General features: G+C 41.8%; 1 protein-coding gene and 1 long non-coding RNA gene across 10 annotated transcripts in view; one reads left to right on the top strand and one right to left on the bottom strand.

Annotated features, from left to right (window-relative positions):
• Positions 1 to 15,248, top strand: part of LOC310681474 — a 360,526-nt gene that overhangs the window by 321,780 nt on the left and 23,498 nt on the right. The gene's annotated exons all lie outside the window — the stretch shown is intronic.
• Positions 1 to 15,248, bottom strand: part of TTLL5 (tubulin tyrosine ligase like 5) — a 110,352-nt gene that overhangs the window by 80,591 nt on the left and 14,513 nt on the right. For all 9 annotated transcript variants that reach the window (XR_014512871.1, XM_083447696.1, XM_083447690.1 and 6 more), the window contains exons 8-12: positions 13,000 to 13,069; positions 12,474 to 12,558; positions 7,985 to 8,086; positions 7,108 to 7,199; positions 5,452 to 5,559 (exon numbers count right to left, since the gene is read on the bottom strand). Coding sequence is in view for 8 of the 9 variants with exons in the window: in XM_083447696.1 (XP_083303822.1) it covers positions 5,452 to 5,559; positions 7,108 to 7,199; positions 7,985 to 8,086; positions 12,474 to 12,558; positions 13,000 to 13,069 (457 nt within the window). In the remaining variant the exon portion in view is untranslated. The remainder of the gene's footprint in view (positions 1 to 5,451; positions 5,560 to 7,107; positions 7,200 to 7,984; positions 8,087 to 12,473; positions 12,559 to 12,999; positions 13,070 to 15,248) is intronic.

Below are 15,248 nucleotides of genomic sequence, written 5' to 3'. Positions count from 1 at the left end.
CTTGGCTCTGAACAGAGTCACTTTCAAATGCAGCTATTTGTTTTACAGTGCATGCTCCAAACCACAGCTGTTACACTCTAGAGCTGAATATACACACCATTTCACAGAATCATAGAGTTGGCAGTGAAGCCAAAGGGTCATCTAGCCCAACCCCCTGCAATGCAGGAATCTCAGCTAAAACATCCATGACAGATGGTCATGGATTCTTTATCAAAAAAGTGAAAAAGGTTCATCACCTGCCTCTACAATGTTTGTGCAAATGATATGAAAAGTTGTGCATGTTACTTTTGTAAGCTGTGCTTAATGTGCTTAGCAAGCTGTTTAGCCTTGGAAAAAAGACACCTCACATACAATTATTAGTAGTCCTAGGACAGCAGTGGGGAAATCTGACCTGTGGGTCTACTTAGGGCCCACCACGCCTGCCCATTTCAGCCAAGCAAAGGCTGCAAACAGTGCCAAATTCAAGCCATGACTGCAAAAGAACTTCCCTCTGCAGCCAAAGTTTTACCTTTGGGTTAGCACTGTTTGATTTGGGCAACGTACCTGCCAAAGGCAGCATGACAGGGTATCAGAGACACTCAGAAGCAAGTGATTACTCCTAAGCATATCCGACCTCTTTTGAAAGCAGCACAATAGTCAAATTCAAACAGCACCAAAGGTAAAGTCGTGGCTGCAAAAAACCAATGTGGCCTACAGAAGTTTGGCAAATTTTGGCTCCAAGCCTCCAGTCCAAAGTGGTTCCACACCATTGTCCTAGAACCACAAACGCCTTGTGAGCAACTTCCTAACGGAGGAACAGGCCAACTCAGAAGGCTGATGGTGAATCTCAATCCCTGTATGAGACATTGGCTCATACAGTAAACAAAACTGGCCGCAAGCATTCTGATATCTGAGGCAGATCCCAAAACAGCAACTTGCACCACTGTCCTGGATGCTGGAATCACTGGTGCTGGCTTTCCCCATTCATTCATCCACACTGCCCATGGAGTTTTTATTCCTGTTTCCATAAACCCCAACACACATTCCACACTCTGCAACACGATTCTGACTTCTGATTAGCTGCTGTTTCATCATGTATCCACCTTTCTTCTTTAGCAGCAAGGGATCTCTGGACTCCTTGCCCACACACTCCTGCTGACACTAAGATCCCATGAATGAGGCTTAGTACTGCTTTACACCTTTCTTCTCCGAGGGGGAGGGCAAAAGCCCATGCACATCAGCTACTGCAGCAAGAAGGTTGCTCCCTACTCTCCAGATTTGGTTATGAGTTCCAATTAGCAAAGCATACAGGACCAGTAGCTGTCACAGCACTTGGTATTGCTCATACTCTGTTCCAGCTCTTTTGGGACCTACCGCCACTCAACTTTAATCAAGTCTGTACTTTTAATGTAATTGATATAGTAACTATAGTGCTATCAAGCTTCACAGCTCTAGTATCTATATCCTGAGCTAGAGGGTTCTTCACTTTTAGTCTAGTAGGCCTGAGCAGCCTTAATAAATAGGGAATGAAATGCTTCTGGGTTCTACAATTCCCAGCTCTGCAGCGTCTGTCCTGTATTTACGCATAAGACTGCAGGAAGCAATAGGTTGCTGCCAAAGGGAAGGTTGAGAAACAGGTACTAGAAAGTGGGAGAAGGCACAAACTGGTACCATCCGTTGCTTTTTTGGAAACATTCCCAGGTTTCTTGCCAGCAAGTCTTCCAATCTTTGCCAGCACATAACTCCAATCAAAAGCGCTGCCAGATGTGAGCTCTATCGCCGCCATGTGGTATGACCATCCAAACACAAGCCCAGAAAAAACCCAAACGAAAGCAACGCACTTTCCCTCAAAAATGCTAAATTTGTGAAAGAGGCACGCTTGTGAGGTGCAAGCATTCTGTGAATTTTCACTTAGTCATTTTTACATCATAAGGACATTTCCCAGTTTTTATGGACGACAGATAGTGCAATTCACACCTTTGCAGCTACCATCAGTGGATTTATCCTAGCCTGACAATAGTGAGGTTCAGGTGCTGGATAAAATTTAATGGTGGAAAAAGAAGTTAGTGATTCAAAGCTATCCATTTGGCATGTGGGGAAATCCACAGCATTGGGATGGATACCCTGAGAATTCTAGGCACACCGTTCAGATGCAATTTATTCTTAGATCAGGATCTGAGCCAAGTGGACAGTGCTTCATAAGTTCTGAAGAGCTCCAAAAGGCTGTTTTCTCCAGTATTTAAAATATTGTGGGTAGTTCTGTTTGCCTTTGTACAAAAAATATTGCAAAGCTGGAGAAAACTGGGGGGGGGGGTTGTTAAGAAAGAAGAACTAAAATCATTGGGGTAGTGTGTCATTATGAGAGAGGCCTAAGAAAGACAAGAACAAGGAGTGATATGGACATTGTACTGGAGAGTAATTTCAGCTTTTTCATTAATTTCAACTACAGCTCTGGGCTACCCAATGCAACTGATAGGCATTGTGGGATTCAGTGCTACACACGGCTGCAACAACCACTAACCTAAATAGCTTTTAAAAGGATTTGACAAACACATGGAAGATCGCCATAATAATTGAAATACTCAAGACAGCGTATTTCTAATTATACTCAACAGGAGACAGCAATGACAATTACGCTCAGTTTCTGAGCTTCCAGGAGCATCTGGTTAGGCACTGGAGGAAAGTGAGTATTACAAATAGATGGATTGTTGATCTAATCCAGAAAGGAAATATGTTATGTTCTTACATTTGAGTTAATTATTTTAATAATTGAGATAAAATTGGGGCCAGGGTGGACAATGTACGGCTGGCTTTCAAATATTTGTTTTCATCAGGCTTCTTCAACCTCAGCCCTCCAGATGTTTTTGGCCCACAACTCCCATGATCCCTAGCTAGCAGGACCAGTGGTCAGGGATGGTGGGAACTGTAGTCTCAAAACATCTGGAGGGCCAAGGTTGAGGAAGCCTGAGTCTTCATCAATATTATATCCCTCCTCCAATAGGACAGATCTTGTCCTTGACCTAATGCTGCATGTCTCAAACGTACAAGATTAGTTACCATCCTCTAACCTCGCTCTTTAGCTCCAAGCTTGGAGCTGGGGAGAAGTGTGAGGCATTCCTCGCCAGACAAGAAGCCTCGTCACTGCTTTATTACTGGAGGGGGTTTGTGGAGCCTTGGTTTCGTTCTGGGTCCTACAAGTACTCAACAAACAGCCAGGAAGATCTGCTTCCTTTCTTGCAGGCCTTTTCCACCTGGTCCACCTGGTCTGGGAGAGCGGGGCCTTGATTGACCCCAGCTACAAAAGCTGAGGCTGCTGAACACCCTCTTGGGCTGGGGTGGGGGTTTTTTGGGCGGTGTTGTTTGGTGGGACTTGTGCTGTTTGTTTTTTGTATCTTTATTTTAGATCTTGTGATTTATGTGATTGTGTATTTTTTAATGTTTTATTTATGGTTTATGACTACTTTTGTTAGGTTGTAGTTATATATTTTTTCATGTTGTAAGCCGTGGAAAGGCTACATACAAATAAAACTATGTATGTAAACACAGAAACAAGCTTCCCTGTTTCATCTTCATCTCAAAGCAAGGGAAGTCAGAGATGTGTCAAGTTCTTCTGCTCCAGCAGCATCTTCCAAGCTCAGAGTGCCTCGCAGAGGCAAACCCACATGTCTCCACCTCAAGTTCCTTAGGTTCAGAGCCAAGGAAGAGAGGCAGAAGTGGAGGCTTGCTTTGGCTCTGCACCTGCACCTGGCAAGAATGCAGTCAAAGCATATCTCAGCTCCGCTTTCAACTCAAGTCCTGGGGAGAAGCCAGTGATCCTTCCCCACCTGCTGCGGAACCAGGGTTAGGAGAACGCATTGGGCAATACCACACTCACCAGGAACTAGTTGAATAATCACCAGCCCAGACTGCTCTCTCCCCCCCGCCCCCCCAAATAAACCAGGACACAAAAGCAACCAACTGCAAGACAAAAAGAAACAAAATGCCATGAGAAGTAGGGATGGCCCCAATTCAATTCCTTCTGTTCTTAAAGTCATTGAAGCAGTCTTATTTCAGGAGAAATCTGATGCACATTTTCAAACTGTGTACAAGAAATATGCTTTTCTTTTTTTAAAAAAGGATTAAGTTTTCCATCTCACAGCTGCCGCCATTCCTAGTCTTTCATTAATAAGTTGAGTGCTTTTTTGTTACACTTTTACTAGCGGAATGCACCCTCTAGGTCATCCGCGCACTGAACAGATGAATATTCTCTTGCATTTTAAACCTTGCATGTTAATTTAATTGCTGGCATCCTGCCCATATTACATTACTAAGAAAAGCAAAGGAGCTTACCTGTTACAGTTGTTCTTTGACAGCAGCCCATGCCACAGTGGACGTACACAAGCGACAAACCAGCCACCCATGTTGTGACCATGTGTGGCATCATTCAAAGAACAGCTGCTTACAACTTCATATGGTCTACAGAAGGTGTCCTGCCCATTCTTTGTCCATTAATGATCTAGTATGAAGTGCAAATTACCCTGACCTCCTTCAAAATATGACTTGAGGAAGAAGAAACACTGAAGGGGGAGATTCAACTAAGTTGTTGGATGTGGGGAACGAGGTGTGCTAGTACAATGGGGCTTCCACCCCTTAAATTTGCTCTAGAGGGTTGGGGGCAGGGGTGCCAGCTATAGGGGGCTCTGGGTACCTGAGCACCCACACAAAAAAATTGTCATGGGTACTCAGCACCCACACTGCAGGGCCCCTGTTGTAACTTCCAGTGCCTCGCAAAGCACTGAAGTCACATCCAAGGCCTTGTGAGGTCTCAGAACCTGACTTCCTGTGTCCCTGGAAGTCAGGTTCCAAAGCTGGGCAGTGCGCATGATGTCATGACATCACACACACTGGGCATGTCCCATTGCATGAGCAGACCTTGTCCCTATCCTCATGCATACCCCACTTAGTGCTATACAGTGGTGCCCCGCAAGACGAATGCCTCGCAAGACGGAAAACCCGCAAGACGAAAGGGTTTTCCGTCCGCAGAGGCGCTTCGCAAGACGAATTTCCCTATGGGCTTGCTTCGCAAGACGAAAATTGACGAAAAATTTTGAGGTGTTTTTTTTTTGCTCCAAAACCCCTTTTTCTGAATCGCTAAGCTGCTAAAAGCATTTTAGCAGCAAAACCGCTAATCCCTTAAGCCTTAAAAAGCCGTTTAGCCCTTAAAGTGCCAATAGCGCTAATAGCGCTAATCCGCCAATGGGCTTGCTTCGCAAGACGAAAAAACCGCAAGACGAAAAGACTCGCGGAACGGATTCTTTTCGTCTTGCGAGGCACCACTGTACTGAATTCCACCATAAGGCTGGAATCCTTTCACACTTACCTGGAAGTAAAAGTTCCTCTGAACTGAATGTAACTTACATCTGACTAGACACATATAGGATTGCATTGTCAGAGAAACTACATACAACAGATGAGGTGCCTTCATTTCCTTACCAAAACAAACACCTCGGTGTGGGAGAAAGGCTTTGCAGGCAGCAGCTATTACCAGTTCAGCTGAAAGTATTGTCTTTATTATCAGATCCTCTACACTGGCCATCAGAGCTGGAAGGAGAAAAGGGTAAAGCGAAAAAGAATGAGAAAATTGATATGAGGATTTTTAACCTGTGATATTGCAACAAAGACACATAAGAACATGAGCAACAACAGCAGCCAGCAAACAGAAAACTCATAAGAGCACACCCACAAAAAGAACTTTAAAGGAAACTTGTAGGAAGGAATTAGGAGACTTGCTCACAGGTACACCATAAATACCAACCAAAGTATAAGAATTAAAACCAAGGAAAGTAATATTCTAGTTTCACAGTACAATGTAAAGTGTTATTGCTTATTATAATAATTATTATTAATTATTAGATTTATTACCCACCCTTCATCAGAAGGTCCGAGGGCTGGTTACAGCAATAAGAGTATTAAAACAGTTTAAAACTAATTACAATCACAACTAGAGTGGGTCATCAAAATATATAACTCGAGGTAAAGGCCAAGGTAAAGAGGTGTGTCTTCAGCATACAACAAAAGCTATATAATGAAGGTGCCAGGCAAACCTCCGTGGGGACAGAATTCCACAACTTTTGCAAGTTGTGCCTCTTCTAAACTAGGATAACCAAATGACAGCCCCCAAGGCAATTAGTTCCAGTCCCTGTTAGCCCTATCATTATTTTTAAATGAAACCCCTAATATATTTGCCTACACTTTCATTCCATGGAAAAATAAAAAGTTTGTAAACTTGCTGCTTTTCAAGAAAGGTATTCCACTTTAAAGCTATAGCTTTTCTTGACTATCAGCAATTGTACACATTTGTATGGATTGCTATGCCCAAGTATAAAAGCTATGTAAAACCTTTAGGAAGCATCAGTTTTATTATGGAACCTAGCTACTGTGCCAAAAAATATTCTCTTGGCCTCAAGACCACTGTCTGGAGACTAGTGACCCCACATAAATAAATAATTTGTCCATTTCTGTTGCAGACTATCGTCTATCACTTTCAAGATTTCAGACAAACACAAAGTTGATCCAAAAAATTTTAAGTATATCAAAATGCTCATGTCTTAGTCTGGCCAAACCACCTGTGTATATATTAATTGTAAGCCATTTCAATTCTCACATGAAAACGAAAGCCATATATTCTCATAGGCATTGACTCTTCACTATTGCAAAAACAATGCCTGCTTCAAACACCATGAATTATTCCATGCATTACACACTTTTGAGTTCACCAGTCTCCTTCCACTAAACAAGAATTTTGACAACACTGGTACTGATGCTACTCATCATTAATTAATGCTAAGAACTTGTTGCTAAAAAGAATTTCTAATTTGCATTTCTCATTCATGATGTTGTCAGTAAATCAATCAAATGTGAGGAAAAGAAACTGTCCAATAGAATATAGAATTCCAGGATGAAAGGCATTCACTTAATAAAGTGAATACTACATAGGGAATAGTGTGTTTACAAAAGACACATGGGAAGTATTCAACCTCACACTCTTCTGATTGTTCCGTCAGAGCAAGAATTTTTGCTTGCCAGACGGAATTACCCCTCCTCTCTTCCTATCATGTGCTGTTCTGGGGGTAACAGTTCTCTACTCACCTGTAGTATCTTTCCCTTCCTGTTTCAGATACCTCAGCATTGCACTCATACTCCATTTGTTCCCATAATCTTCCACTTCAGGGTCATCACAGCTAAGACCAAAGAAATAGATTTCACACTTTCAGGAACTTCAGTATAATGTCTCATATTTCTGTTTAAATGTCAATTTACAAGTTTTGGGGTTTTGTATTAATTATTGTTGACAAATGTTTAACAGAAATAAACAATTTGGGTCAAGTCTTAGAATCATAGATCATCATCACCATTATTATTATTTTATTAATCACCTTCTAGGCAAGCATTTCAAGGGAAAGTACAATTAAAACAGCAAAAAAAGTTAACAACACACAAAACAGCCAATACCTTTAAAACAAAACTAAGACAATACAAAATAGAGACTCGTGGCAAATACACATTTATTCAACTGGGAAAGCCTGTAGGAACAAGAATGCCTTCAATTGTTTCTGGAAAGTGCCAAAAGTGGATGTCTGTCATATCTCAACAGTAATGCTGTTCCGCAGAACAGAGGCAGCCACACTAAAAAAGACTGATTCAAGTTACCACAGAGGGGGCAGCTGAGATCTTTGAAGCTTGCAGAAGAAACCTTCCTGCAGACCACAGAGATCTACTGGGTTAAGGTGGTCTCTAAATCAGTGTCTGCATCAATTTAAGACAGCCACAACAAAATACTAGTTTTGTTTTTTAGTGCTTCATTATTCAATGTATTATATGTATTAACTGCTGTAAGCTACTTTGTGGGGGCAGGGTGTAACAAGCAGGATAATAAAAATATATTTAAATAAATAAATATCATGGCTTTGGCTGCTTTTCTCTGGACAACTGAAAACTCAAAAACTCCTCAGGAAAATGTAAGTACCTGACATAGTCACCACTCTTCTTGTTGACACTGTAGTTTGTTAAATGCATGAATTGGTTCTTAATATTCTTTGCTCCCTGGTCATATCTCACAGTTGCAAACCTACAAAACAAGAACCAAGACTACAACAATAATTCAAAGCATAGCAGGCCAATTGTCCCATCATCTTTTATTTAGAGATTGGGGAATGGCTAGATATTACTTTCTCCCCTCGCCTATACATCTGATGAAAGCTAGCTGCCAACTTCCATGCTTCCTCCCCAAACCCATCCCTCATCACACCATATCAGAAATTGCTATCATCTCTTTTTCACAGTCTCTTATCCACTACCAAATTGCAATGGGCTATTTGCAGTCTTATCCAGGAAACACACATACATTTAGAAACAGCAGTGCGACTGAATTCATTATCTGTTCTGCCAACATCAGTAACAGGAACCATCTTTGATTAATTATTTTTTCTGTTTGTGTCACATAATTGGACTTATATGAACAAATTGATTGAAGAACCCCATCCTCAATACAGGAAGCAGTTTAAACGACTTTTAAACCATTTAACTCCATATGGACACAGGAATAACAATTGAACAGGAATGTGGAGTGGAAAATTTATCAATGCTTTATTTTTCAACTAAAAAATGTTCTGTTTCTTAAGTTAATTAGGAACAATTGAGGGATACCAAATGCAAATAATTTATTAGGCCAGCTTGGCAGTTTCAGCATTTTTAGCCTAGTGTTCTAAATACATGTAAAATAAACACGTTAAATCAGAACATGCTCAGGGGCATCAGAAAATTTGATGCAAATTAATTTGCAACTCTACGTTTTATGGAAAATCCAGTATCATTGCAAACGAGTGATGGAACTTAAATGGAATGAGGACACACAAATGGCATTATGGTATATAAACCGTGCCAAGGAAATTGAAGTGGGGAGAGCTCTTCCCCATAAGTCTGTTGGTCTCCAAACTGACTCCCGCTTTGAGATCAGCAGAAGAGGTCCTGCTAATGGTTCTACCACCAGGTATAGCCTGTAAGATGGTTGCCCAAGACTGAGCCTTCATGGTAGTGGCACCCTGGTTATAGAATTCCCTCTATGAGGTTTCCCACACTGAAAATTTTCAGATGTCAACGAAACATATTTATTCATCTGGGCTGTGGGAACCTAAATAAGCCCTGGAAGCCAGTAGCTGGTATGGTGGGCTGGCTGCGTTACATTAGGCTTCTTGTTTTAGACAATCAAGCTTTAAGGAGTTTTACTTTGATTTTTGTATTGTAAGGAGGAAAGACTGTATATAAACTCAAACAACTTGGCCCAGTGTACCATTTTGAATGCCACTCCAAATTCTCTATACTTCTTCAGTCAGATCTATGTAATCTCCTAATGGGTACATAATTTATTACTTGTAGAGTATGAGACTCTTAATCACAAGGCCGTGAGTTCGAGCTCCACAATGGGCAAAAGATTCCTGCATTGCAAGGGGTTGGACTAGATGACCCTCGTAGTCCCTTCCAACTCTACAATTCTATTATTATTAGTTGCTTACTACAAAAAAGTTTCTAAGCCACTTCCAAAAAAATGAAGAACCATTTTCAAATTCTAGCTACTACTTCACATGCACAAAAACAGATAGCACCAACACTCTTATATCCTGCCAATAAGCCCAATGCTCTTCAATGTAGAAAACCAATAGTGGTATTCTGCTTCGTACTAGCTTAACCGATCGAGGCATGCTCAGTAGTAGCAAGAAGTACAAAATACTGTTGCTCAAAACTGATATGTTGGCTATAACCTAGGAGGTGGGGGGAGAGAAAGAAAGGAGGATCATGAGACCAACTGCAATCCCCCCCACTGCTTAAGTTAGCTACATTCCCCAAACATCAAGGGCCTGCCAGGCAGGGGTTACTGAAAAGGGGAACTGGGCTGCTGTAACAGGCTCTGGCCACAACACAGTCTATGAGGTAATGTGAATTCCTTGGCTCACAGTAAGTACCTGAATTCTTTGGAAACCACAGGAATCCAGCAGAGAAAAGGTAAATATCTCCATGGAGCCAGTGCTAATTAGCAAGCAGGACTACCAAAGGAGAGGGCACTAGGGGGCTTAGGGAACAGGAAAGCAGCACACTGTCAGGCACTGCGAGGTTCTGCTGCCTGCTCCTTCATTTCAGAGCATAGTTGCGCAGCCACGTCCTTTTCCCACCCCTTCTCCTGCTGGGGCCCCTCTGAAGCACATTTGGTTTTCTGCTCAACCCATTGTATTTCCACAAAACGACTCTGCGTTTTCTCCGCAGATCAGCACTGGTCCAACTACAAATGTCTGCCTGGAAGAGTTTAGGCCCCAAAATATAGCTCTTTAAAACTTGATATTTTAAAATAACTGACTTTTTCCCTTTGACTCCAAACAAAGAAAAACTAAGTTGAGGAAGAAACTTACAAAGCCTGTGCCTGAGTGCCCCCTACTGGCACTTCACTGCTGTCAGAAGTTTGCGCACAATCCAAAACCAGCAAACATGAAGGGCACAGGCTGCTAAAGAACACAAAAGCTTACAAAAGGAGGTGGCAACAACATTCACTTTGCAAAGGTACGTTACACAAAAAATTACCAGCATGCATCTAAGCCTTTTGCACTTTGTTTTGATTGTGTACAACGGACTGTTTTAAGAATCTGCCTGTTGTGCTGTGATATTCAAATGTAAAGTTGATTCCTTCCACCCCACCCCCCAAAAAATCAGCTCACAATTACTATAAGCATGTTCACTTGATAAGTGAACTGCTCCGAGATTGGAGAGTAGAAGGGAAACATACTGTGACTTCTGCCATTGACCAGAGGGCCAAGGGCCATTGGGAAGCCACAGCCCTTGCCTCCCAGGAATAACATCAAGGCAAGAGGGAGACCAACTTGGCCTCATCCATCAGCCAGAGATGAAGCAGCTGCAGGGAGTTCGCTTCCCCCTTTACAGCCTGAAAGAACACTCAGCTCCAGCTGCCTGCTGCCCTGGAACTGTAGAAGCAAGAGGAAAGAACACTCTGGCCCCATCTATCAGCCAAAGAAACAAGAGCCACCATTTGCTATTCAAGCAAGAACACCAGCAAAGGGAAGATCAGCATGAATAAAAACAAATGCCTGCTTATATAGTTCACCACTTTTGCTCTGGACTTGAAGAACTGATCTCCCTCCTCTACCTTTTCTCTTCACTCCTTTCACTTTTGTGGGTTTGTTTGTATTTAAGTTAGTATGCCTAATATCAGGGCCTCTCTCTTATTCTTACTGTGAGCCACTTTAGGAGACAATAATTTCTGAAAAATGCAATAAATAAATCTACTTCAGGTGAGGAGCTAAGAGACAAATGCCACGTTCATTAGGAGGAGTAGGGACAAAAGAGGTTCATCACAAATATACCTTCCACTTTAAAGTATCAGATTGTTACCTGCAAAGGAGGCCCAGAGCTAGAATGGAAAGTTGCTCTGGATGAAGTCAAAATATATGACACAGTTTGCAACCCATTTGCCCATATCAAACAAGAGAGGACCACTGTCCCATAACACTACATACTAAGGACACCACAACTTCTTCCTAAATTCAGAACAAGGGGAGCAACATTCTTATCCCATATTATCTCACATGCAGTATGGTTGTGCCACTTCCTACAAGTCATTGCATACTGCCTCTAGTTCTTAATATAGCTACTGAAGAAAGGCTGTGGAATGTTTAAACTTTTCGAACCAAGTTCTCAATTAAAATAATGGGTAGGACACATGCCTGACCTGGTATAACACACCTTCCTATGTTCCTATAGTATAGGTTTCTTGGCATTTTGGCCAGAGACGGAAATATGTGGACAAAAAGAGTTGTAACCTGATGGCGCCAAAGTCATGAAAGCTTTCCCTTGTGCCTATACTCACAAATTCAGGAAAGACAAAAACTTTGGAAAGCAATGAAAGCCTTAAAGTCCACTACTGCCACCTCAAGGCCACAGTCAGGAAGTGGCATTTCATTCACTGATACATACCGTATTTTTCCATGTATAAGACTAGGTTTTTTTACCAGAAAATTAGGTTTAAAATTGGGGCTCGTCTTATACATGGGTAGTGCTAAGGGGTATTTTCTTAATTTGGAATCCCCAAATTATACACAAAAAATACGGTATATTCCATAATTCCCTGTCATTGCTGAGGCTGCTTGAATTTCAGCCAGTAGCTAAGTTCAGCAGATTCTCCACTAGAGACTGCCCCAACACTTGGTGCTTGAGAAGAATAGGACAGGAAATGAATGGAAATGCACTCACAATGAGAGAAAGTAATTTTTATCTAGATACTTTATAAGCATTGATTCATGATTCCCAACTTCCAAAAGCTGAGTACGATTACCAAGAGACCTCTTCAATATCTTAAGAGACAGACACAAAATGAAATTAAGACACCTGACTCATCAACTTTGTGGAGCAAAATATTTGCCTTCTACAGCATGGGACACAGAACCGACACCTACCTGGCCAGACCTTCCTCATAGAGGTAGATGACAAGGGGGTCATAGGACGTCACCAGAACATACAGTCGCACATCAAATTTGAAATCTGAAAAAGGAACAACACTGATCAGTGGCCACAAATTGAACCTACCTAAGAGTTGAGAACAACAGGGTCAGGGGATCAGATATTTCCAGTGAGTATTCCTGAATAGTGATACTTTGTGCGTTTGGATGACACAACTGTATTTTTAATAGGGTAAATGCTTCACAACAGAATCAAACAGAATTGTTTTCCTATTATTCAATAACCAGGTTCAAACCACCACTCAGTTTTGTAGCTGATCAGGTGACTGGGCCCATTGCTATCTCTCAGCCTAATGCACTTCACAGGGTTATTGAAGGAAACTGGCAGAGGGCTAGAACCACATATGCTGCCTTGAGCTTATTGGAAGAAATGTAGGATATAAATATAATAAATCAATAAATAAAATTCTGAAGCTTCCACTTACATCTCCTGAAGGAAAAGTTAACTCAGACACAAACTCACCATCTATGAGTAGAGGGTTGTTGATGTAGCGGGAGACCAAGATGTTCTCTTCAAGGGAAATCTGACTTGGCTACAGGAAGAAACAGACAGCACATTGGAGTGAGGAACAGGACATCTGAATGCTAACAGACTATCCCACAATTGCTGCATGCCAGGGAATGTTTGCCTGATTACTAGGTTAACCAAACGCTGTGGCAAAAGCTATTGGGTCGTATCCAATGAAGTTGTCCCACTTGTGCAAGGATTTGCTCAATGGAACTTTACATCCCTTGGGCCCTTCCCCAAATTCAGTTCCAGGGGGTTGTGTAAAAACCCTGAACAGATTCAGGAGGCATGTGGGGCGAGTAGATAAAAATATAATTGGCAGTGCAACAAGTGAAAAGGGAGCATTTATCCTCTTAAATACATACAAACCACCGTCTGAATGAAATTTGTCCCCCTAAAACTCGGCCCTGCAGATGTTTTGGGACTACAACTCTCATCATCCCTAGCTAACAGGACCAGTGGTCAGGGATGTTGGGAGTTGTACAGTGGTACCTCGGGTTACAAACACTTCGGGTTACAGACTCTGCTAACCCAGAACTAGTACCTCGGGTTAAGAACTTTGCCCCAGGATGAAAACAGAAATCGTGTGCTGGCGGAGCGGTGGCAGCAGGAGGCCCCATTAGCTAAAGTGTTACCTCAGGTTAAGAATGGTTTCAGGTTAAGAATGGACCTTCCAGAACGAATTAAGTTTGTAACCAGTGGTACCACTGTAGTGCCAAAACATCTGGAGAGCAGAGTTTGCCTATGCCGGCCCTAAAACATTTGGAGCTAGAGAAATGAGATTGCCCACATGGCTGCAGAAAGTTATTTTGATTCCAGAAATCTTGAAACAGAGTTGCTATTCCACTTGCAGCTTAGAGCAGAATAGCAAGAATTAAGTGCTGCAAAATTGTCTTTATATGAACGCATCCTTGTTATTGTTTATAAAGATATGCAAATATCAAACACCAAGTTCAACATTTTCAGAAATTATCCATCTTCATATAATACAAATGCATCAGAGAGCAAAATAGAATGCAGCTTATTATCAAGCTTGTTTTCTCCTACTTTGGAGTCTAGGACCTGAACCAATGGATTTAAGTGGTAAGAGAGGAGATCCCGACTAAACATTAGGAAGAACTTTCTGACAGTAACAGCTGTTCGGCAGTGGAACAGACTCCCACTAGAGGTGGTGGACTCTTTTTCCTTGGATGTTTTTAAGCAGAGGCTGTATGATCTAGCTGAGTTTCCTGCATTGCAGGGGGTTGGACTAGATGACCCTCAGGGTCCCTCCCAACTCTACAATTATATGATTCTACACAATCTCAGGGCTCCCTCTCATATCAAAACTGGATCAGAATTAAGTGGTGGTGTTTCTCCCTTTCAAGTTTTTAATATTATTCTTTCCTTCCAGCAAAATCTGGAATTGTTGACCACATTGCTGTGAATGAGGACTCTGTAACAGGAACTAAAGCTGCAATCCTATGCAGACTTACCTAGGAGTAATCTTCACTAAACACAGTGGGACAAATTTCTAAGTAAGCATGCATAGGATTCAGGCTGCACAACATCAGCAGAGAAAACAACTTCCTTACCTAATGCTTTCTGCACCACAGTCCAAATGCCAAACTAGGCAATTCTGTCCAAGGCTTTGAACTGTGAGCACAGAAAAGAACTGTGTGCGACAACTATGATACTTATGACAGTTCAATATAGTAAAAGCTAATGTGATAAAGTCATGATCAAGGGCTCATATTTTGACAGGAATAGATTGCATGTGGATAAGTCTGAGGGCTGCAACATCCTGAAAGCACAGAACACGGATATGGTTTCTAACAGCAATATAGATAATCAAGTCTAAAGTGGCTTTCCTATGTAGCAACCACTATTCAAATAAGTTTGGGTATGAACAAGTTAACTACAGTCAACTGGAAAACTTTGTATTTATCTAGTGTGACACACAGAAACAAAAGCATCCCCTATTATCTGCAGGAGATTAAGGCGATTTAAGAATGAGATTCTAGAGAGCACTCTCTGGAGAAGGAGTAAGACATTTGACAGATCTGTGGGTTTAACAATCCTGGAAGAGCCAGATATTATGGGAAATAAGCTTAGAGTGCCTTTCTCCAGGTTCTGACCCTTTGTTCACATATGTCTTTCCTTGAAGCGGAGAGTAAAGTCTTGTGCAGCTCTGGAAACAGTTGCTTCATGCACTTGGCTAGCAG

Source organism: Podarcis tiliguerta (assembly GCF_965153285.1).
Source record: "Podarcis tiliguerta genome assembly, chromosome: 1".
Taxonomy (NCBI): domain Eukaryota; kingdom Metazoa; phylum Chordata; class Lepidosauria; order Squamata; family Lacertidae; genus Podarcis; species Podarcis tiliguerta.
Note: the sequence above shows the minus strand (reverse complement) of the source record. Positions and strands in the feature narration are given on the sequence as shown.